A 25,225-nucleotide genomic window follows, 5' to 3' on the forward strand; every position below is an offset into this window, starting at 1 on the left:
AGGAGCCAAGTTCTGCTCCTTTGCATAATCAGCTGTCATTCTGCAGAACAAGAGAGCAAAAGAAACTGAAGAGACTGTTATTGGGGAATTATTACAGTAAAGCCATGTGAGACACTGGGTCAAGTTTTGGCCTCATGTCACTCCCTGACTTTGACAGTTTATCCTGGGGAACTATTTTGGCAGCCAGTCACAGACTGAGTGACAAAAAATGAATTTGATACACCAGGGCTGACTTTTGAACTCTGTTTAGGAAACACCTGCTACCACAGAGAACTCAGTTTAGAGCGGTGCCAACTGTTACAACTGGAATGGTGGTGATGATGAAGTAGCATGTAATCAATAAACTGCTCTTTGGAGAACAGCAACATCTGAGAAGCAGACGTAGACTTTAAACAGCTTGTTCTTTTCATGTTTTGCTATTCTTCTTTGAACCAAATCCGTCCCTCTTACGTAACCAAGCTAATCCTGCTTTGGAAATAGTGTAATTTAGGACCATTAGAAACATCAATATTCACTTACTGGCTCTGAAGTTTGTTAGCCAGTGTGTTCCACTGTTTCACAGAGTGCAAATCCTTGGCATTTACTGCAAAACTATATATCTCAATATACCTCTGTTTCATTAGTATGAAGTACAAAGTTCATTAGTACAAAGTTGACATTTAATTACTGCTTTTGAAATTGGGCTTCACTCTGTGGTGACTGGCTACAGATGCTGGACCCAGTCGTGCTGAATTGTACCCCGATGCCAACAACAAAGACTATATGATTGCTTCAATAGCCAGGAGGAAAAAGCAGAAAATAGGGGAAGGGAGTAGAAAGGGAGAGAGAAGCACAGATGAATTTTTCACTGCCTCTAAATGGTTCCTTGTAGTCCTAGTGGCATTGCTTGAAGAAACTGGCTACAGTCTCTATTTGGAGAGATCGCATTTCCCACGTCTGTGACATGTTCACACTCTGTTCCCACACCAGTACATTTTATCAGTGTGTCAAAGCTTGCATGTTGCATTGAATAAAGGCCTTTTTTCACCAAGGAGGATAAAGGAGGCACTCGAGCTGTTGTTACACCGGGTCTCCCAGCATCTGTGGGCTGCGATCGCTAGAGGGCGTTACAAATCTATTCGTTTGTACACGCGTGTGTAAGTACACACACGCACACGAACGTTCGCCTTCCAAAACAGGGCTAGGGAGTATTTGTAGCGTTGCTATGCGAGAGGGGTCCTGTGCCAGCAATAGCCCTTTGTGCGCTGGGTCAGTTTAACAGCAATACTCATCTGCAGTCTGAGTTTTGATGTACAAACTCTGCCAGTAGTAGGCTGGCTAACCACAAGGTGGAAGAACTGCTTTACTTATGATGCCATCTCAGCTTGCATGAAATGTGCACAACTGTGCAGGCAAGTTTTATTGCTATCATTATTTAATTGTTATAGTGCATCAGTGCCCAAGGGTCCTATTCAGGACCAGAAGTCCTTGTGCTAAGTGTAATATAGATGGAGTCTGCAGCTAGATCCCAGTGCCCCGCACGGGGCTCAGGTCTGCCATACTTCAGGAGATGGCTGTGGTCTCTCTGCAGAGCCTAGCTATTACAGTTAGAGACCCTTCCCTTCAGCGAGGCCCCCCGAAGAGGCTGGTGCTTGGGGAGCTCCATGCAAGCCCGCTCAGATGTAGCAGCTGCAAATCCAATGCTCTGACAGAGTGTTCCAGCGCAAGGACAACGGTTGTCACTTCCCCTTTGTCTGGCACCCCATGCTGTCTTTGGAGCTGGCTGAACGTTGCCTGTCAGATGTCCTTACCAATTTATCTACCCAGGTAGATGGGCTCTAGAGGCGGCAGCGTGTGTGAAACAATTCAGGTCACAAGTGGAAATTCATGGCCTGAACGGTAGGAGAGCATGGATGTAAGGATGACTGACCTTCAGGGAGCCCTGACTAACAAATAGTTTACTACGCTGCTAACCTAAAAGAGACTTACCTGCCAGCTCTTTTAAGGCCAACAGCCAAGCTTCATTGATTCCAACAGAGCTAGAGTTTCCCTTGCAGTCTGTACTCAGGAGATAACCTCCCAGCTTGCCTGAGAAACCTGAAGCAGTGCGCCAAAAGGCAGGCAGGAATCTTCTATAGTGGGGAGATGTTGAGAGCCACATTTCTAGTTGACAAATGATGGAATAACATTTTCTGACATAGATTTGAGCTTTATTACAGGGCAATGAGAGGTACAGGGCAATGGGAGATGCCGTGTAAAAAGGTCTTTCTAATTGAAACAAAGAAAGTACTGATTTTTTTTTTTTCCGAGCCATTCAAACTCTCTGATTCCTTAATAGAAGGGGCTTTAAAAAATGTAAATTCCTTCTAGCCTAGCTGATTTCCAGTTGAAGAAACACATTCTAAATGATGAAAACTGCAATTTCTATGAGGCATTAAATTCATCTCTCTTAAGTCCAGATGGGTAAGAAATGCAAAATTTTATCCTATCCTGAAGATCATAGGGTGTTTCATAACTGTGGGTATTTGCAAAAAATTTCCAATTTAGATATCTAAAATGAGATACCCAAACCAGTGATTAAATAGAATTGCCCTAGATACATTAAAGAAGTAAGCTTAGCTTCCTCACCAGGCATAAGTCCAATAGTGCCATGCACAAAAGAATTTCCAACATTATTATCAGGACATGAGAGGTTAACTGAATGTCTTTGTACTGCTTTGCATGAAATGTTTTGAATCCTGAACTCCTGTTATGACTCACACCCCTTTTTCTCCAATTTGTTCACCTAGGCACTCGAACATCACTTTATTCCATGCATTGATGGCAAAACTTAATAAGGTATCTAAAATACTTTATAATACTGTAACTTTAATCAGCCATGCTCTTAGCTGGCAGTATTACAGCAGTGCTTTCTCAATAACTAGGATCCTGATTTCTGACACTGATAAGACAGACCTTCTATATAACACACTTGTGTAACACAAAGAGCCAGTGGCTAAGCCCTGATCTTGTCAAAGAACAACCACAAAACTTCAATAGGACCAGCATCTCATCCTGTATCTGCAAGTGAAGCCTCCATATTTCAAGTAGAAACAAAATGCAACACGTAGCTTTGCAATGACAGCAGTGCTACTGATTCCGAAAAAGCTCTGTAATAAAGCTACCGTCTGTTTGCTAAAAGGTGCCATGAGGGGGACAAATTATGGTAAAATTATGCAGATCAGCAAACGAGGTCAAGCAGATACTTGCCACTGTGAGTACACGCAATATGGGCAGTTGAAACATATGAAAGAAGAATGAAAAGGTTTTACATCCTTCCCCGAGGGATGCAGTGTTGGCTATTGCTGGCCACAGAACTCCAGACTAGATTGATAATGGCTGGTGCTCAACTGACAGCCTACAAATTATACCATTTCATGGTGAACCAACTGGTGAATATTTCAGCAAGAATGAAAGGCCCACAGCGAATACAAGGTTAAAGTCTTTTTTAACATCTAAATGCTTCCCACGTTTTCTCTTCCTGCCTTTTTTAAGGCTTTTGAAGTCTCCAACATATTTTTTTTATGTAACAGCCCCCCCCCCCCCCCCGAATGGTTATTTTTCATGCCCTACTTGTTTTACTGTGGCTTATCTAACTGGATTCTGTAAAAAAATTATAATAGAACTAACCCAAACATGTTCATATTTCTAGGGATTAAGAACTAGCTTTCACTTTTATGATCTGTTTTTTAATCATCAAACTGTTGACCTGGAACCACTGTTTAGAGAAAAAATCCCCAAACAACAGTGTTTGGAACATTAAGGAAAAAAGTGCTTGTCTTGGAAATATTGATGCCAATTTCCCCTAAGTCCTTATAGTCACCAGATACATATCGTTCTGATAATGGACTCATTTATATAAATATTACTGCGAGCTTGACTCTAACAGTCACCATGTGGAAGTCAGCCAGGACTAGAAATCATCACTATGAACCTTCCGAGAGAGCCTTTACACCTTTGCAGAGACGGCTCTTGGCACAAGAGCATTAATTTAATCTAGAATTTTATGAGGCATTAACAAAAATACCTTTCATGCTAAAAAGACATTGGACATATATTTGGGAATGGAAAAGTACCAGTAAGAAGAGGCTCTCTGATTTTCAAATCACCAAATCTTCAGTGACTCTGGATCCCTTTAGTCCAACTGGAATGTTCTGACAGTAGTCAAAAAAATAACAACATGGACATTGGACTTGTGCATCTGTACGGGCTGTTGTTTTTCAAATCAGTGTTTGGATATGGAATTTGAATAACCTCATGCACACAGTGACATGGAGTTACTTACACTCTTCATTTGTGCATGAATGTGTACTGTTGTGGTACACACAAAGTGGGGGCTGAGCTTAGCTTGTCATTTCATAACTTTCATGCAAATGAAACATGTAATACATTAATATTTTTACATGCAGTAATTATCATATGCATACTTGAAAAGAAAATGCTGTACATGTAAAATTATGCTTTTGATTCTGGAATAGAACTGAATTCTGTTTATGGATATTTGCAGCTTGCTGAATAATTCTTTGAGTCTTTCACTTTTGATCTCTTGACAACATCAGCTTTTAAATCCCAACTGTTTGTAAATCACCTTTGGAGCTATTGTCTTTTTCTTTTTTTGGATTTCCGAGCAGCAGCAGCAATTCATCAAGTAAATTCTCTTCCTGGCTTTAAAACCAAAGCTGAAACCTGAGCTGTTCTGTTTGGTATACAGTGAATGAGCCTTGATTTGATTTTTATTGTATTTGATTCAAACTTTATTATAAAAAATCTCCCAGGGACACTTGCATGAGAAACACTTTGCAAGTAAAACCAGCATTGTATCTGAAGTCTCCCATTTTTAAAGATTATTATAACATTTTTATCATGCTTTCTTATCTCCATAATATTCCACTGTATGGCAAACAACTGCAGATGTTAGGTAATAGAGCTAGATGTCTCTGTAGGTTTTTCTAATGGATTTTCTTTTCCCGTACTACAAAAGGGTTTCACAGTGTCATTAACCCAGTGACCAGCACTTCTGCAGCCTACTGTGGGCGGTCCCCAGGCAGCTATATTTCCACTGTTCTTTGACTCCAGTTTTGTCTCAAATTTGGTGTAGATTGTTTAACAAATGCCCCTCAAAACCCTACTATAATTTAAATAGAGCAGATGATCCTTGTGGATGGCCCAACAGTGGGGTTTATGTTATGATGTCTCTACTGTCGTGCCCAGTAGTTGGTTCATTCTCTAGAATTGACCCGCCCATATTTTTCAGTGGAACAACAGTGACTTCCAGCAGCTGGAGAATTTCAGGTTTGTATTCAGGTTGGACATACAAGGTGTTTTCGTGATAACTTCCTTTCCTTCTACAAATTGTAGTTTAAATTGACACTAGTTATAAATAACTCACAACATATCACTTCTTTTTAATTGACTTTTGATTACTATTTATCTCTTGATCTCAGAGAAGGCTTTTGTAAATGCTAACAGGATGACAGGCTTGGTTTGATCCTGCTCCTATTACAGTCATTGACCAAAAATCCTGCTGGGTTACATCCACTCTGAGTGGATCACAGGATCACATCCCTACGGATCTCCTAATGCACTTTATAAAATGTATCCAGTAAATCCAATAACAGCAGAAATACGATTAAATACACAGCGCACAGATGGTTCCAAAAAAAGAGCGAGCTACGGCTTCACTTTGAATTTTTGCTTATAAAGATTTACTTTCCTTATAAAAGTAACCCATATAAGTCTTTATGAATATTTAACTAGCTCAGCTAGGAAAATAAAACAGTAACTACAAGCTGATCTGTGCAATATCACAGTAGTACAAACACATTAAATTCCTCCTTAAATGCAAGTGAGCAGGACCTTGGCCAACTGGAAAGAGCAAGAGAATAGTTAACACGCCTGAGTTTTATAGACATGCCAAGTGGCTTAGCGGTCTTTACTGAACATTTCTGTTACAGCAGCTTGCCTGAAATAAGAAACAAAGAAATCAGATGAACGACTGAGCTGCTTAGGACAGCAGCATTAGTACAGCAAATTTCCTGGCAAGATAACTGTTACTTTGTGCATCAGATGACTGCTCCATGCTGCAGTGCTGAGCAGGGGTGGATTCTTAATCCATTTTCAGAAGTACTTAACGAAAACCTTTAGGAAGGTTTTATCAGCTATGAGTACTGGAAGGAGGGTGAACTTCCCATCCCATGGTTTTGTTCATATGCTGTTTGGCATCTTTGTGTAAGAGCATGGGAAGCCATCAAGGAGTGAGCTATTAACGCATGAGTCATGACAAGGCTTTGCGGCAATTATCAATCTTTGTACAGTCTTTGACTCTCCAAAGAGCAGGCTTTACAGTGGCTTAGCTTCAGAGCTGAGGTGAATGCTGGTGCATTAAGGCACAGTTTGATGAGTGAATTTTCAAGTGGCAGTGCTGGCACAAGCAGCTGCCATATAGCACACACCCATTAGCAGGCACTTGTTCCTGTCTCTATGCCTCTCTTTGTACTGTGCCAGTGTAGGCAATTTTGTAGCTTCATGGCAACTGTGGACTACGAAATGATCTGGCTGCAAAAGACTTTTTCAAGTTCTGCAGCTGAACTACAGATTTAGTCTTTTTCATAATCATCTAGGAGTTCTGACTGCAACGTGAGTGAATACCTTACTTGGCTTTAGTTGAGACTGATAATGAGAGCAGCGAGCGCTTAACAGCTCGGGCTTCAGCATGGGCTGTCCAAGCCAGCTAGAGATCGCACTGAATTGCTAAGGCAGTGGACATCTGGACTATTGAGTCTCCATTGCTCATCGTTAGATCTGGTTTGGGTATATCTGTTCAGCTCAAAATCACATCTCCTAACCACAATATGGCTAGAGCTTTGCTATCAACATGCACCTACGAGCAGGTGTGTGCCAGCTGACAGAAGAAAGGAGCTGTAATCTATCAGACACCTTTAAAGGGCACTTTTCTTCTTATTTTATTATCTTCTTACCTTTCCCTGGGCACTTTGTGTTGTAGATTAAGTAGCTAATTGGGCAACACAACCTTAGAAAGATGCTGCAAGAAATAAGCATTTAAGAACACTTTAACCTTTGTATCTTCTGAATATAAGCTAGAATTTAAGACTTCACTGCTATCTGGAAAGACCTGTCTATCAATATCACGTGGCTTAGTAGAATTCTGTGGGACAAGTAGTAGTCCATGTAGGGTCCTTTGCTCCAATCCTTCTTCAGGGCAAAAAGGAAGACAGAGCCCATGTCACCAACTGTCACATTGTACAATATTCACCATTGCAATTTTAATCTTGGCTATTGAAGAGGATTATGTGTTTAGACATGTCATTATTTCTGTATGCATTAGAGTAGTCATAGCCATCTCTGATCTTAGCAGGATTAGTCCTTCCACTGGTTTGCCTTCTAGGAAATGCAAAGGATATCTGTTTTTTGGGGAATGTGGTTAGATAGATGCTGTCCTATTCTGGGTGATTGTCATTGCAATCAAGAGTAGAATTCAAACACTTTATCTCAGAGAGAGCTTACAGAGATAGCAATCTGGGGGGCATGTAGAAAAATATGCACAAATCATAGACACTGAAATGTCTGATATGGCATTTGGGACCTAGATTAAATATGGGCTTTCTTCCTGAGGGATTTGAACTGACCTTAAATAAAGAACTGCTCCCTTTGTTTTTAATGAGGTATTGCTGCAGTGAATTAACTGAGAGTAGGGGCAGAATGAAGAATAAATGGAACAGACACAACTGAAATGGTTTTAAAGACCAGGCTGGTTTGGGAGTTCTTTCCCTTCTCTTCACCACTGCCTCAGTTTGACTTCCCTGAAATCTTTGTGGTGTCTCTCCCTCTTATGCCTGTAGACAAAATTAGTGCAAAATTCCTTTGCTCAGCATCTTTAGCTGCTAACAGGAATCACCTGGGGACTGGAAGATGAAAATCACAGGTTATTTAGACCTTGACCTTGCTATTCAGGGTCCCAGCTATGCTAATGTCGGGGGGTTTTTTTTGTTGTTTGTGTATTTGGTGGGGAGACAGGTTTAGCAGTTTGATTCTCTGTCCACTAGATATGGGATTGCCATATAGTAACAGCTTAGCAGTGGTCAGTAGACAGCCATCTACAGGGAGTAACTTTCAGCAGCTCTTTCCCTGCACTATAGCTGACCTGAGGGGGCTAGCTCTCCATTACCAGTCTCTCAAGTCTCATCTTTCACTTCGTTGCCTTTTCATCCTCACCAGAAGGGTGAAATCCTAACACTGTGAGCATCCCCCTGAGTGGAGAGAGATTTTTAGTCAGGTCTTAGGTCTGAGCATCTTCTCACACCTTTGTTTCATCAGTGACTTAAAAAATAGTTCTACCTGACTTACACTAGAGTGTCTGAGAGAAGGATCTGTCCTATTTTTTATTTTTATGGTGTAACTCTCTCTGAACTGATTTTTTTAAAGGTTGCCAACTAGCTGTTGCATACAGGCTTCCAGTCTAGCATATTCAAAGGAAACAAAGCAATTATGCAGCTTTCTGAGCAGTGCTGTCCTGCAAAATAACTGCATTTTTTAAAATTTTGTTGAGGCTATTAACTGCAGCAAAATTCCAGTATATCTCACTGTCTGCTTAGTAAGAAATGTTCTCTACCCTACAAAACTTCTTAACCTAAAAGATTTTTGGAAGCTCAGGCCTTATGTATTATAAATTACCTGTCATTAAGTATTATAAATTACTTGTCAGTTCAGCTAAGATTTGGTGGGGAAGACAACAATCCCTAGTGTCAATTCAGTAACCCAGCAAGTAGATGTCACATTGTTTACATTTTAGCAACATCCTAAAACCCTCCTGTAGGTGATTCCTTGGATGCAACAGTGCTTTTTAGTGGCTAGTTAAATGCACCACAGATTTGTTATGGGAATCCCTGGAGAGTTGAAGCATTACTGTCAAAACTGTGGTAGATCATCTAAATTCAGGTCTCAGTTACCCAGTAAAGCTACTACACTTCTCTAAAGCACCTTCTCTTTTTTGGATTGTAGCAACTGTGGCTATCTAAGTGGCATAATTTATTAAATCAAACTGCTTTGAGAAAAATACAGTTCACTCATTCTTCTAATTACTACAGTTCAAATTTAGCTTCAATTAGTGAACTCTCAATTTGCTGAGATTTGTTCTATCTGTGTGGAAGTGTGACTAGCTATAAAGGCACATGCAATAAGCCTTACATTTCTTCTTCTTCTTAACATATTACACAATTAGATATCTCTTGTTGCTTGTCTATGAAGGAGTTAATGAAATACCCTTGTTAGCCGCAAACATCCAGTCTCTCCTTTCCCAGGAAGGCTGGTTTTTGAATGTTATGGGCAACCGTGTTACCAAAAATCAGGGAGATGACAGCAATGCAATAATGTTATTATTCTACCATTGTATAACCATTTTTGATCTCTAGATCTCAACATAACACTACAGACATCTGTGAGCCACCCCCTCTAAAAACACAGCAAGGCAGACCCACAAAATGCGTAGAGCTGCATTATTATAGCTATTCTACATGGGTGAACCTAGGCACAGAGGCCAGATGCCCAAGACTAGTAAATCGAACTGGAAACAAACCCCAGAGGTTCAAATTTCCAATCTGTGATCTAGTTACAAGACATCTCCCTGTGATCCTCCTCCTCATACTGGAAAGCCTGGAAAAGCCTGTTGGATGGGTATCATAGCTTTTTATGTTAGGATTCAGCAGTTGTTTCAGCCACGTTTGAAAGGAATGAGTCAGGAATTTGTGTATGTGGGAAGAGGTTTCCTCTCACATTACTGTATGTATGGATGAAATACATTTCCTCTACTATGAAGTTGCTGAATGAGAAAATAAAGTAATGCAGCTGACTGGCACTTTAGCGGCTCTACTTCGAACCTGATAATGAAAAGCCAGCAGCCTCTGGAGGCCAGTTTGGATAATGCATTTCATAGCAAAACTGGTGAAGTCACTTGCATTCTTATAAAGAATGACTAGAAAAGGACAAAGTGGAGAAATAATACCAGTACTAAAACCTGACAAATTAGAGACCGGGTTCTTTAGTGAAACCTGGCCTGACAGAAAGTGCAGGAGAATATCTGCCTTTAAGACGTGAGCTGTAATGCAATAATGAAGACGCCTCCCTCTGTGCTTCAGACAGTTTTTGTAGCAACCAGCGTCCAAGAATCAGAGATAATGATAATGTCTTCTGCCTGCAGTCATTACAGCTATGGCACGCACAGTATGCAAGGCATTTAATGTCAAACTTACCAGATCACGCAGCGAGACAGCGGCAAGACCTTAGTCTTCTGCCAGGTCACCTGCCTTCCAGCCCCAGTCATAGCCAGAGACCAGCGACACTGCAGAGCAGGCGGGTTTTATTTGCAATGAGACTGAACCACAGAATTGGGGTTGGGGCTAAAACCTGCTCAAAGATGAGTGTCCTCAAATCCAGGGTGCTGGTATAGTCTTCCTTCCGTCCTTCAGAGATGATTTGTTGCTGGAAGCAATAGGCTTCTGAGAAGTCTGGAGCCTGGTGAACACCCCAAGTGGTTGTTCCCATCTTCTGGGGAACTGAAGGGGAAAAGAAGTTTAAGGGCTTGTCAGACAAATGGGCTGAGGCAGAAATGGGGTTAGGGGGAGAGAAACAGACTTGCACAAAGCTTCCAAGAGGAGACTGAGCTTCTGAGCAAAGTGCTACAGCCAGCAAAAAATTGGAGAAGGAAGGAGACATAGGTGAGGACTGAAAGATTTCCCTTAGCTCAGCAAGGAATTTAAGGTTCTTTTGACTCAAAGCCTGGAATAGTTCCATATAGTTAAAGACCAGCACTTTTTTGGAAGTACTTTGATGAGCTATGCAGAAGACAAGAGTTGCCAGGTATGTGTTAAAAAAAGGATCTTATTTCTGTCAGTAAAGAACTTCTAAAAATAATGTTATACATATGTATGCAAACCACATAGGAGTATACATCCTGGAACACTTAAATGCCTTTTCGTTTGAAGGTAATTTCTTATGGCAAGGCAGGCCAGCCCGTCAGGAGCCACAGCTCTGCACCATGCTGGTTCTCTCTGCTCGGGCCGCACAAACACATAGCCCCAGCGTGGCCTTCACCATGGCGGCAATCATAGGTTATTAGTAAATCATTCCATCAGAGCAGGGCAGTACACACAGAGGAGACATTCGCCAAGAAAAGAAGGAAAGGGTACTTCCACATACGTCCTATATATATTGTAGCCATTTTACCAATATTTCCTTTGCTTTCAACCTCTACATGTCAAATGATAGTAAATTGCAAATATACCAGTTCCAGCTGAGCACAACTGGGGGTGAAATAGCTTTTCTTTGAAGCTGAAGCTAGAGTCCACTTGAAACTGTAGAGAGAGCCACAGAAATTTGCAAAATAGTAACTGAAATTCTGACCGGGTGATTCAAAGCATTGTGATTCATGAAACAAATTTTCAGAGCTACGTAATCCATTAGGAGAGCAGCCTGTGAAAGAGACCATCACTGTAGATAAGATAGCAATCACTAGGTAAACAGCTTATTAAAAGAATGTCATTGTCTTCCAGATCAGCAGAAAAACAGTATAGATCTTCATGAATATATTTTAGCATTTTAAAAAATATGTGTTACTCTAGCATTGCTTTTCAGGTGATCAGGGATCTCATTATATATTTAAGGTAGAGGAAAAAATGTAAGATAAAGATCCAGAGCCAAACCCTATTACATCTGAGCCCTCCCTAGGAAGAGGTGGGGAGGATTGTTCTACCCAGCCTGGCAGTGCTGCGTGTTGTAGCATTCTGGGAGCACCTCTCATCTCTGCTGCCAGTCTCTTGGTTTTGATGCTCCCTCAGCCTCTTACCTGGAGCACGCTTGGGAGTGCTGGTAGAGGGGCTGACAGCTCAGTGTGTGCCAAGGCAATTTTCTGTTGGCAAATCAAGGCTTCCTGAGTGGCAGAATACAGCTGGAACACAATACAGAAACTGCCCCATAAAATTCAATATTGTGCACATGTGAAATGTGTGCGTGTGTCCTCCTGGCACGGGCAGGGACTGAAGCACACAGTCACAGCAGTGGTACGTGAGGGTGGATGGTCAGGTGCCTCATGGTTTACATCTGTGGGCAGTTCCTGTGACCACGAGTGGAGTGTGAAAACAGAGACGAGAGATCTACAGGGATCCTTATGAAATCAGTTATACATGGACATTTATCCAAATAAAACATTAGCTGGGGATAAAAATGGAGAGCTTCAATTAGCTTTTTATAGCATTTCATTTTTTGCTTTACTCCCTGTGTGTCACGTGACCAGCTACCTCTCCAACATTTTTCTTCATATTTGGCAACTAGTGATGTACTTCAGCATTTCAAGTGAAACTGAAGTGTATGCCTTTGCTTAATAATCCCCCCATTCATTTAAATAGTCGGTAGCTTGCCAGCGCTGCTTTGTTTGCATTTTAGAATTATGGATGATGTCAAGACAGCCTTGATTGAACGCTCAGCTAACCACTGCTCAGATGGAAAGGGGCTGAAGTAAACTATTATTTCAGTGAAACTCACAAGCTTGCAGAATGCATATTCTGTAGTTAGTTGTTTATTTTATTTTTGCATCAGGATTTGTAACACAAGAAATTAAGACACTCAAGGACTTTCCCAGCAATGTGGGACTACTCATGGACATATCAGACATGCAGTATTCATATACTCTCAGAAGGCTTTTGGCTGAGATCTATATCTCTCAATAAACATGCTTTCTGCTTCTTCTTTACTTCCTTCCTCAGTCAAGCTTTCATTTGCAAGTATTAAAAGTATTTAAAAACGGTAGTCAGCCTAAGTGCAAACCATGAACTACATGGGGCCCCCCCAAAATTAAGAAGTTAGTGCCCTCATTCTAGATGTTTAATCCAGAAGAAAACAATTCCTTGCTTGATATGTAGTGCTGGACATTCAGACTTGGTCAGAAACTGGGAGACACAGACACACAAGAGTTCCCGCTCAAGAGTCTGAGCCCGTGGGCAGCAGGAAGCACGATGCATGTGAGGGCAGGTCACTTGCCAACGGTGCACGCAGTACAAACTGTTAACTGCCCGCTACACCTCAAGCTACCTGATTGCAAGGTCAGTATATAAAACATATGCAACTACTCTTCATGGTTATCGAGACAGACCTTCTCAGAATACATTCTTTCCTTCCATCCAGCTCGTTAAATATCAGTCTGAAAAGCAAAACGTATGAAGCGGGAAAGAAACAGCCAGCTCACTACAGGAATAAATGTTTAATAGAGGAGTCTCAGCTGTGTTCCACATACATGTTCAAATATCACTAATAAAAGCCTGCAAAAGTCTCCCTTCTGCCCTTGAAATCAGAGAGTGAAATCCAGTAGATTAACTCAGGCTTTAAACCACAGGAGGATCTGAATTGTCAGTAGACCACAGAGCAGAGACCAAAGACAAAGAAAACCTTTAAAACATTCTTTCTTAAAACAAAAACCAAAAAAGGTGTAAGAAGCAAAATCAGTAGATACAGTTGCAGAATTCACACAGAAACACTTAACTGATGCTCAAGAGCATTGCTTCCAGCTGCCTTGAGAGCTCTGTAGGCAAATTAGAACAGGATTACCTTTACTTTACACTAACAATGAAAGTTTTTTAAAGTTTCTAATATTGGATGGTTACTTGGAAGAACCTTCTACTGATTTTGTTTAAAAACATATCAAAGCAGAGTTTGCCTTCTTGATATTATACCTAGAACTGTGCTTAGTGACCAGTGGCGTTACTAGGTTACAGCAGTTACTCTAGGAAGCAGTTGCTGATTTGTACCACTGAAGTTCATGCTTGTCATAACTCTGTGCTAGACAGATGATGATCTACATATGAACAATGGGAAGAAAAAAGAATGACTGGATGATACAAACACAAGAGCATGTGTCTAGGCTGTGACGCTCATCCTGCTTGGGAAGCATAAAGGGAGACAAGAGGTTAGCTGTAAGGCTCATAGATTTACTCCTGTTCTACATGTTTTCCTTAGTTTTGTCCCCACCAACTCCCTCATTGTCTGAGCAGTTCTCAGTATCCTACTATAATTATTAGGTAAACTTCAGTGACCTTCCTGCTAATTGTTTTTATATGACAGTTTAATATTCCCTCTGGATATTTTAGAGAATAGTTCATGAATCAAAAAAGTCAGAATTGGGAAAGGACTTTTGGGTCATCCTGTCCACCTCTCTCTGCCATAAGCATTGCAAGGAAAAAAAAACCAAAACAACCCAACAAAAAAGAACTGGCATTTTTGCAGACTAAAATGCAATTGAAAAAGAAAATGGAGATGTCTGAAGCGCAAATCCTGCAAATAACTATGGATGAGCTACCTGATGGATTCCCTCATTTCTTTGTCAATTATTTCCTTCCAGTTTTGTTGCTGCTTTTGTAGCCTTCAAAAGCAACTTCTTGCTGACAGTGATAGTTCTTGTACTGTATCACAGTTTACTCTTAGTGTTTGCCTCTGACACTCACTCTGCATTGCAGCATACTACCATTTGCAGTTTTGGCCCAAGAGCACAACTGAGATTTCCAGTTCTTTTGTCCACACTGCCCAGGCAGTGACAGACATACACAGTAAGGCAGGCACCAGAGACCTGATGAATTGGTAATTCAGATGGGATAGCAGTACTGGTAACAATTTTCTCCCTAACTTACTGTCTTCAAGCCCTATAAAGGCTAACACTGCCTTAAAAAACACTGTTTGAATTATTCCTCTTCCCTGTGATTACAGCCAGTTCTGTTGGTAGAGAATTTACTTTATGCTACTTTATTAAAGCAACTTCTATAAAACCAGCTACTGTTATATAAACATTTATTGTTTAGCACATCTTTCCTTTTCCTGTAGCTGCAGAGCTTAGGCAGATAATACTGGTCTCGTTTATTACTTTTTACTTTACATTCCCTTCTCCATCTCTTAAAGTAAGAGAGTTTTCTAACTGAGCTTTAAGGTTCTGGTCACACCAGACCTTGCAATAGGTAGGGTCTATGTGAAAATTTAGATTCTTCTTGTCTTTGGTACAGACACTGCTGGAGGGCTCACTTGTGACTTGTTGCCAAAAGACTAGATTTCTACTAGCACAGGCTCAGCTCTGTTGGCAAAGACAGCATCTTTTGACTGTCCTGTCTGTGAGTTAGATAATATTTGCAGTAGCTTGTGTACTTGGCTAATGAACCTTGGCTAATGGTTTTTTGTTTAAAACAAACAAGGCTCTTCTCTGTTTTCCCTCTGCTGCTGCAGTACAGTCTGGCCCTTTGATACAGCTTGACTGTTTTTTCCTCGGTAGCTTAGTACAACCAGGTGGGATGAAGAGCAAAGGAGGGATTTCCCTGGCTAGAGCTTTCCATCATATGTTGTGCTCTGCTGTGAAATGAACCCTGGGCTGCCACTGTGCCTGTGAGGCAAAGGGTCCCAGAAGCCCAGGCTGCACCCAACACTGGAGCTCACACAGCCAGATGAAAGATGAAGAGCCACACACAAAGGCTGGGCAACCTTGACTTTCAGTCGCAGAAGTCCAGGGTACCAGTACTAGCAAATCAAGCATCATCTGAGAAGCACAGCTCAAAGGCAGTTCTGTCCTTAAGCACGCGTTGCCGGCTCCTCTCCGTGGGACTCAGCTGTCATCCGGAGCCAGTGCAGCATTTGTCTCTCCAAATTCTTCAGTTTCTGCAGAACCTGGAAGCACTGAGCATCACTGAACTTCTATTGGTCCACTAAATCGGGGGGAGGAGGGATAAGATCCCGCGGGTTCAGCCTAGCAACAAGGCAAACATCATAGCTGTCGTGCATGAGGACGTTGATGGCCACCACGTTCCACTGGTTCTCCCATGTATCCAGCTCGAGGATCTCTTTGGTGATAACTTCATGACGAGCTGAAAAACAGAAGCAACAACAGCAGGCATCAGGAGCCAAGTCAAACGGGACCAAAGAGGTTTGTGCAGTTATTATTATGACCCTTCTGTAAGGTGACGATGAAAAGGGAATTTCTGTGCTGCTAACAGCTACGTAGAAGAGCATGCGAGTTGTCAACATAGAGCAAATGAGATGGTGCAGATGGAGATCTGCGCAGTGTATTCAGTCCTCACACTCCGGGCTCCAGGTGCAGCTTCAGGGACAAAAGCATGAAGTGCTCCATCTTGGGACAAGTATGCAGGTGGCATTTCATTGTGCAATCAATTGTCAAATGCTCATCTTTTAGAGACAGAGTATTGCCTATTGTTAATGGGTATGCCTACATGCAGCGTGTTGTCTTTTCTTTGCCCTGACTAAAATGCAGCTCTCGGGCTCCTGGAAGCACTCCAATACTATGGCTTTTTTTGGGTGTGAAGTCTGGACATCCTGTGATTTAGGGAGAAATAAAGACAGAAAGAAACCTCCAGGGCTTTACATGTACTTTAACTGTTCTGAAGTGCTGAGGAATTTGTCATGAACAGTCAGGTTAGAAGGATGCCATTAAATCACAGGCAAATTCAAGACAAGAAGCTTTTTACTGAGACTAACAAAAAGTAGCAGAAGAATCACCATGCAGCAAAGAACCATAGTTGTCAACCAGCAGTGCTGTATTAAACTTCTTGTAAGAAGCCTTTCTTTGCTAACAAAAGTCCTGAACTTTCATTTCTGCTCGCTTTTAGTTTTCATCTTAAAGTTGCTCTCTCACAGTGAGTAACCTTAGTCTAAGCTTTTCTTACTTTGAGCTGAGCACGTGCTTTGCTGGCAGCTTCCTTCTGATGCATTAGAAGATGGGTCTCAGAGATTTCCAAGCACAGACACTTCACGGGTACCAGGATAAGAACCACAATCACAAGAAACATACAATACTCAACACTTTTATTGAGTATTAAAAGAGTGGTGACAGGCTAAACTTTACAGGGTCCATCCAGACTGAGGTTCCCAACCAGCCATCCCTTCTAGAAAGCGCGCTTTTTTTTTTTTTTTTAAAAAAAAGGCAACAACAAACAACCCTATCCTTCACATCTATCAACTGCATCTCATTGTTTGGACACTGCCCTTCTGCGGAACCAACAGCAAAGGACTGAAGAAGGGGGAAAGAGTGAAATACAGAAGAGCATCCAGAGGTATGTATTGTTTCTGGTGTTGGAAACACAGACTACATACTCCTCCAGAGGACAGCAGCCCTGGGGGTTTAGTACCCCCAAGATAGTGCTGTCACAGTTTGGGTTCCATGCAAAATTGGTGTTGATGTGATGATGACATAGTGTTATGGGATTTTAAATACCCCTAGAGCTCCTCTGCAAGTAGCTTCAGGATGTGGGGAGGTCAGATGGGAACAAGACTTCTTCCCCTCCCAGGCCTGGTTGCCTTGCTGAGGTGATTCAGGACAGTTGTGTTTGCTGCAGGTCCTGCGCATGCAAAGGAGATGTGGATGTCTCAGCTTCATGGAAATGTCTACATGTTTTTGTCATGTTTATCTAAGGAAACCACTCATCAGTCAGTCACTGTCTCCACCCTCTCTCTAACCTGATAAAGCAGTGCAGCACAGTGTTTCTACCCCACAGTGCACAGCCTGTACTGGTTTTCCTCTCAGTTGTGTCACAATTAATTGTGGCATAATTTTTACTGGTCCAAACGCAGACCTCTGGGACTTTCCTAGATCTCTAGGAGCTTGCTTGAGTAAATTTTGGGTAAGATTTCAGGACTCAGCCTCATCTGAATAGTCCTTGATCCATTTCTTTCTGCTGTTCACAGAAAGTGAAACAGTAGTCATGATGGTTTGCTTATTGAACCTGGGTATAAGAGGAGGAGAATAATAATACGTAGGAAAGTTGCACCCATCCAAGAGAGAAGACAGCAAACTGCTGAAAACCCCCAGTTACATGTGAAGAGAGAAGGCACAACTGACAAAGTGCGAACAAGTAACGCGTGCCAGTACCAGCAAAGAGCTCATTTCTCTGTGACCCTGCAAGAGTGAACAGGTTATTCCTAAGAGGCAAATATGGAGACATAAACAGACCTAAGCTGTGACATGGGAGGCTCCTGTATTTATGATTAGATCATCTCCTTTATGCGATACATTTTTATGCTTGTATTTTCTTTGGCATAGCTTATGCCAAAACCGAGACAGTCAGAGGAAAAAAAAATAATTAAACGCTGGAACTAAGACATTCTGTGGGTGATTGCAACACTTCAGAAGAAAAAAATCATAATTAAAACATCAAAGGCAGATTCAACAACCCTTCCTTACAAGCCTTGCTGTGTTTTTTCCTGACCCTGGTGACTCTCAACCTTTAGTGTCCCTTGTTTCCCTTTTCTGTGGGATGTTGTAACTGGTTTTGTTCCACACTACAAATTCTGCTTTCCAGCACATGGAGTGTTAGTTAACTCTTAACCTTTGGGAGATAAAAAGAATATGTTGTTGGAATAATGGAAGCAATCATTCCTCTAGTCTTATCTTGTTTAATATGAAAGGAAGCAGCACCCTTTGGATGAGAAAGTTCATGTGAGGAAAAGCACTCCTCAAAATACAGTCATAGTTCAGAAAAAAAACAACCCTCCCCCTTTCTTTTTAAAAGAGAAATGAGTTAAAATACCTTACTACTTAGGCCTTTTTTAAAAAAACTGTTTCTTGGTTAGGACAATAGAAAAGGTAATGTTTTTCAAAGAGAATAGCACCTTGGATTCCAGGCTGTAATGTGGGGTTTGGGCTTTAATCCCAATAAACAGTTTTAAGCCTGAAGGTGCAAATAATTCCAGATTCTGCCTCATTGGTTCACCTTATTTAATTGCTATTTCTTTTTAAAGGCAATATCTTAGCAGCCAGTTTTGCTTACAGGAGAAGAATGTGACATCTACAAAAAGAAATTGGCTGTATTACACAGATTACTTGCTTAAAAAGCCACCCCACAGAACTCCCTGTCATACATAGCATTATTCTGCATCACTTACCAGACAACCACCTTAGACAATGAAAGGATTTCACTCTTTTCCTAATGCTTTCATTTTTTCTACAAAATTAGGCAGTATTTTTCTGCACATTCTTGTTTAACCGTGAGAAGTTTTAAGAAACTTTCTTTACATTATGTTTTTCTGCGTAGGAGTTAAACCAATTTATTTTAGAATTATTCAGGTAGTACAAACCTAACCCTAATGCAAATCTTTTTTAAAACAGTAAACCAGTGTTTATAGCAGTATGGTTTATTCTTATTCAGGAAAGGAAAAGGCTAAACCAGCATAGAGAACATTAATTCCAGCATAAATTTATCCCCATGAGAAATTGTGGTAGGTTAAAAGTCAGAGCTCTTTTAGTAGTTATGGCTTTTTGATGTACAAGTGCAGACTGAAGGCTAACACTGAGCTTCCAAACCCATCCTTTCCCAGTGAAAGAACTTGAGTTATACCTGAAAATGTTTGATTTATAAATACTAAAATCATACTTCATATATGCAAATAGTCATCTGAAAGCAAACAGTCTAATCTTTAAATTTGCTTTTATATTCCAGTCTGTAATCAAAGCACTTTCCCATAATTTTTCATATGAAATTTCTCTTTGAATGTGCAGAAAAAAAACCAAAAATAATAATTTTCAGTAAATGATTGCCTGCACTCCATATACACAATCATGTTTTCTCTTCAAGAAGTTTATTTTCAAATGTGATTCACTCCCCAATTATGGCCAGACTTCATTTTATGCTGTAAGTTTTCTCATGTCATTTGAATCAGGATTGACCATAAATCAGGATGAGCCATTCTTGGAAAGACCCCCAGTATGACTGCAGGCAACATAAATATTTGATCTGCTTTCTCTTCCTTTTTTTTTTTTTTTTAAACTGCATTCCATTTGTGATTTGGAGGTTTGGGAGAACAACTTTCCATGTGAATGTAGTATTTATTACCACTTTTGGTCTTTTATGACCTTGCTTTCTCTTTGCTGTTTGGAACTGAACATTCAGATACAATTACTAGGTTTTGGGTTGGGAGTGTTAAAGGGAGGCAGATGTAGAAGAATTAACTTAACAGGTAGAATCTATAGGTCATCCAGGACTATTAACCATGCAGCTATTATGTTTGTAAGCCAATAAAAATAAATTCACTCTACTATAGCTCTACTATTAGCTCACTGGAGTTTAATCTATGGCAAGTTTGCTGAAATGTGGTCAATATTTCATTATTTCATGTAGAAGCCCGTTGACATCAGCTGGTATATTTGCCTCCACCTTATGAATGAGGAAACAGTTCTGGAGACAGTGAGAGCATGTGCCAGGTCACAAGTCGTGATGCCTCTGCACCAGTGCAGGGCAGAGATACCCAGAGTAGTTTTGGACAAGCTCACCTGCTGGCTGCAGCATAGCTACATCAACATACTGTTACACGGCCAGCAATTTTATCCAGAGCAGGACCAGCTGCCTCAGCACAGAACTGCATTGTGTAGTGGGGGGTAGTCTCAGTGTCACATCTGTCCTTGCCCGTGAGCTCTGTGCCCTGGGACATCCTCACCCAGGCTACTTGCCTGAGCTCCTGCTGATGTCAGTTCTCAGGTTGTCACAGCACCTTTTCCTTTCCAGTTTGCAGTTTCCTGATGTGCTCTATCTATCTTCTTTTGCCATATAACAGTTTATAAAAAAATACCAAACCTGTGGTGGTTAAACTGTTAACTGTCTGCTTATTCCATGAAAAAAAGAACTTGAACATCACAAGGTGCTTGCCAGTTCCCCAACAGTCCCCAAAATGTTTACTCAGGTGTTTCTTTCCCTGGCTTCCCAGTTCTTATTGCCAAACAGCCACCCTAGAGCTGCCTTGAAACAGTTCAGTCTCCGTGGCTGGTTTGTACCTGGTTTTGCATGTCATTATCTGTACCAGAGAATGATTTCAAACATATGGGACTCGCCTCTGCTACTTATCTTCCTTGCCACTAATAGCTGCTTTCATGATTACATGATGCGGAGTTAGGTGACCTGGGAATTCACGTTTGTGTTGCAATGGGATAGAAGTGCATTTAGATCATTACGACCAGATGTCCTGGCTCCTCATTTGCAGTAGGAAAAGAAATACGTTCATCAAGTCTGTGGCCTTCAATCCCATTTGCGTATGTGAGCTGCCCCCTAACTCCACCGGCCTTGCTAGTCTAACACAGCAAATACCCCTTGCAGGGTCAAATACATCCATCATCTGTGCCTGTGGGCAGAAGCAGGCAGAGAATACACAAGAGAGGGAACTTGGCTGGGCTGTTTAACATGCTGGCCAGCCTTCGTGATGTTAAGTATCAAGGCAGTGTATCCCACCAGACACAGCGTTGGGGCTTGAATTTACAACTGTGGCAGCTTACTGTTTTCAGAGCACCTGCGTGGAGTAAGGTAAGATATTCACTCTCCTAGACAGGACCTCTATCCTCTTGCTCTGCCATAATTCTTCAGGACCATAGTTTCATGATCCACCCATTCACTCACAAATCAATATATATTCAAATTAAATATATATATATAAAGAATGGGACAGTCTGCAGGAAGAAACTTCTAATTTAGTTACTTCAACTGTTTTTCTTGGGATTGATCCAGCTACTTCAGCCTTTAAAATCTTTCCAGATTTTGCCTGTTGTTCATAGGCAAGGCCTCTTTCAGACCTGGTCCCGCTTGCACTGCAGGTGACAGCAGGATCACAGATGATGGGGGCAGTGGGATCAGTGCTCTTGAAGTCAATGCACCATTCATATGGGGAAAAGCCGTAAAATCAGAATAAGAATTACAGGTCTCAGCCCATCCTGAGATACTGTTTCTAAATGCCTTACAATGGGTTAATACATTATTAATAGAGAATATAAAGCATGTTTAGACTGTATGCATGATAGGCAGTTATGAACACAATAGAAGATGTCATACATGGCTACAAGCCATGTTTCTAAACAACCTATTGACCTCTTCAGCAATTAATTAAAATGCATTAAAATAGCTATTAATCATTCATTAACCCTTTATAAACTATAAATGAGCCTTAGTAAGAAGCAGGACTGAATTACTAATACCATGCTGTCAAATTTAGATCTGAAACGAGCAGGTGCTGCTCCCCAGCAATTCCCCTGACCTGTACTGGCCTTATTTACGGTCGCGAGTTGCTGGGTAATGAGCAGGGGGTAAGTGGGCAGCCCTCCCTGAGAGGGCAGCAGGCTGAAGAGGTCTCTCCCAGAACCCGCAGCAGCCTGGCAGCTCACACGGGTGCTGGGGGAGAATTAGGCGAAAGGTCAAGTAGCGTTTTTCGGGGTGGGCTCAGCAGCAGGCTGGAGAGATGTGGCAGTGCCTGCGGCACGGCAGGCAGCCGTGAGCAGATTTCTGTGCTGAGTGAAACGCAGGGACCCCGAATCCCTTCCACTGGTGGGAATATTTATTCAAATGGTAACAACTGTGGGCAGGAGAACTTTAATTATTCATCACTGCCCAGTAAATTCTAACAGAGGGAAACAAACAGTGCAGCAGATAGGCAGCCCAGGGCTTGCCCTCTGCTTTATTTAGCTGGGAACATGGGAAGGTGCTGGAGAAACAGGTTTTGTTCCAATCCCTCAACCCCCAAACTTCACAAGTGCAGTATTTACTGTGCCAGACTCCTTAATATGTCTAAATTTAATTTGATTCCAGTAATGTTCCATAACGACTATAATAAAAAACAAGCACTAGAGTGATTCTCCATCTAAATCACATAATGGAGGAGACTAGGGGGAACAGCCTTTATGGGAGATTAGTCAAAATAAATAACTATTAAACTAGTCCACTGTCAGGAGAGGATGGCATGGAGATACAAACTCATTAGCTCAGCTGGAATACAGTAATTACTACACGGTTCTGCATTGCCGCAAGCAGCACCACTTGTATTCCAATGTATGGATTGCAATTTATGTAAATGAGGAAGAAGAGACCAGAAAATGAATCTAGGGTAAGCATAGATTTTTTTTTTGTAGAATCTGAATTACACAGCTCATAGGACTCTGTGTCACCATCACCTATCTTGTGTAACAGTTGCAAACACAAAATTGTGTTTCTTGCATGCCAAGTTCATAGATATTTCTTTCTTTTCCCCTTCCCCTGACTGTAACATCACTTAAGTGAAAAATTAATTTCTGCTTGATATCTGTAACTAAATACAGAACTGGGTTGAGCAGCTCTGGTCCCACACATGATGCTAAACACATTACAGAAGTTTTCAACATACGTGCATTTATCTTCTCTGCTATAGACTACATTGGAAGGAGATGGCAAAACTGCCAGTTCAGAGAAAGACAGTTCCACATCAAGTGCCATTAGCTGATGAAATCATAGAACCTTTTAAGTGATATGTGCTGCTAATAGCAGACCTGTTAAACATCTCATTAGTTGCACTGAGGTGGCTGTCCCTTTACTTTGTACATCAGCTGATATCGCATGGGTGTACAGTAAAATGGCATTCTAATTAAAATTGTACGATTGTAGAATCATTTAGGTTGGAAAAGACCTTTAAGCTTGAGTCCAACTGTTAACCTAGCACTGCCAAGTCCACCACTAAACCATGTCCTTAGGAGCCACATCTACAGGTCTTTTACGTACCTCCAGGGAGGCGACTCCACCACTTCCCTGGGCGGCCTGTTCCAGGGCTTGACAACCCTGTTGGTGAAGAAATGTTTCCTAATATCCAATCTGAACCTCCCCTGGTGCAACTTGAGGCCATTCCCTCTTGTTCTATCACTTGTTACCTGGGAGAAGAGACCAACGCCCCCCTCTGCCCCCTCCTGGCAGGGAGTTGCAGAGGGCCAGGAGGTCTCCCCTCAGCCTCCTCTTCTCCAGACTAAACCTCCCAGGTCCCTCAGCCGCTCCCCAGCAGACCTGTGCTCCAGACCCTGCACCAGCCTCACTGTGCTTCTTTGGACACACTCCAGCCCCTCCATGTCTTCATGTAGTGAGGGGCCCAAGACTCAACCCAGTAATCGAGGTGCAGCCTCACCCATGCCAAGTACAGGGGGAAGATCACTGGTCCTGCTGGCCACGCTATTGCTGATACGAGCCAGGATTCATCAAGTTAAAAAAAAATCAACTCTGGATTTGAATTTATAAGAGACAGACAGTTGGACCAACATCTATAATCTGAAACTAAAGCTACAACCCCCAGCCCCCAGAAACAGGCTCCGAGATCTGTATTTGTGCAGCAACAATGCAGAGTCAACAAACATGTGCCTCCACAAGCTGACAGTGACAGCAGATGACACAGTCCTGGCAAACAGGCACACACCCTTGCCTTCATTATTTTTCACCAGAAAAAAATATTTCTAATACTGAGAAGCCATCAAAAAGAAAGGGAAGCCAATCTGTCAGGCATTTGATAAGTGTGTAATGCTGCATACCTGAAGGGCTGCTTACCCCTCCTTTGGCGAGGCGCGCTAATGAGGCTGCTTCTGCCATGCACCGCCCGATGCTAATAGCTGTCAGCCTGCCCAGGTGGCAGGTTTTAGTTCTATGTAGAGGCAGAGGAAATAAAACATTTTAACAATTGTTAGAAAGCTGGCTGGCTACTGTGCATTGAGTCCTGAGTATTCATAGCATGGCTAATATTTTTATTGTGTGTGGAGCTATAAACCAATGGACAAACGCAACCGTTTTAAACATATCTTGATGAATGCTGTAACATTGATGACAAATGACAGGCGATATTCATGACACTAGACTACATGAGCTGGAGCTGAGTGTCAGAAACAAGCAGATGAATGTTTCCTATTTGCCATAATAGTTTTAGTAGAAAATAAGCTAATTTGTATAAACTACTGGCTAACAGATGAAGTTTTGCAAGTAGTGCTAAGGAGGAACCAAATTTAAAACAAGCAGAAGTGATTTTTTTAGTCACTTATGTTCATAAGAACACACAGTATTTGTCAGCTAGTGATACAACACCGAGGTCCCAGAGTGGTTTGTACCATTTAGCCACAGACACCAAGCTCCTGATGTGTTTGCCTTAGGTAAGCCAGGTTACAAACCCTCATATCCTGATGGAAACAGAGTGTTAAGAGACCAGAGAGGTCCTCAGGGTTCTGAATTGCCTTCTGCTCTTTCAGAGCAGATGCAAAGCACCTGGATTTCCCTCTGGAGGCTTCTGTGTTTCTCCATATGCTACAGGGGCCCTGGGGTCACTAAGGTCTTCATGTAGACACTCCAGGTAAGTGTCTAAACAGCTGAATTAATCCCCTTTCCCCTCTCATAGCCAGGCTTTGAGC

At 41.7% G+C, this 25,225-nt stretch overlaps 2 protein-coding genes across 3 annotated transcripts in view; one reads left to right on the top strand and one right to left on the bottom strand.

Moving 5' to 3' along the window:
• Positions 1–12,629: 12,629 nt before the first annotated feature.
• The window catches only part of KBTBD12 (kelch repeat and BTB domain containing 12), a 34,976-nt gene continuing 22,380 nt past the window's right edge, over positions 12,630–25,225 (bottom strand). The window contains exon 6 of the mRNA XM_074914689.1: positions 12,630–15,920. Coding sequence (XP_074770790.1) covers positions 15,751–15,920 — 170 coding nt within the window. The 3' untranslated portion in view covers positions 12,630–15,750. The remainder of the gene's footprint in view (positions 15,921–25,225) is intronic.
• The window catches only part of MGLL (monoglyceride lipase), a 116,914-nt gene continuing 107,498 nt past the window's right edge, over positions 15,810–25,225 (top strand). The window contains exon 1 of one of the 2 annotated variants that reach the window (XM_074914690.1): positions 15,810–17,123. The gene's annotated coding sequence lies outside the window, so the exon portion shown is untranslated. The remainder of the gene's footprint in view (positions 17,124–25,225) is intronic. The other variant, XM_074914691.1, reaches the window with a different exon arrangement.

Source organism: Athene noctua, chromosome 10 (genome assembly GCF_965140245.1).
Source record: "Athene noctua chromosome 10, bAthNoc1.hap1.1, whole genome shotgun sequence".
NCBI classification, from domain to species: Eukaryota; Metazoa; Chordata; class Aves; order Strigiformes; family Strigidae; genus Athene; species Athene noctua.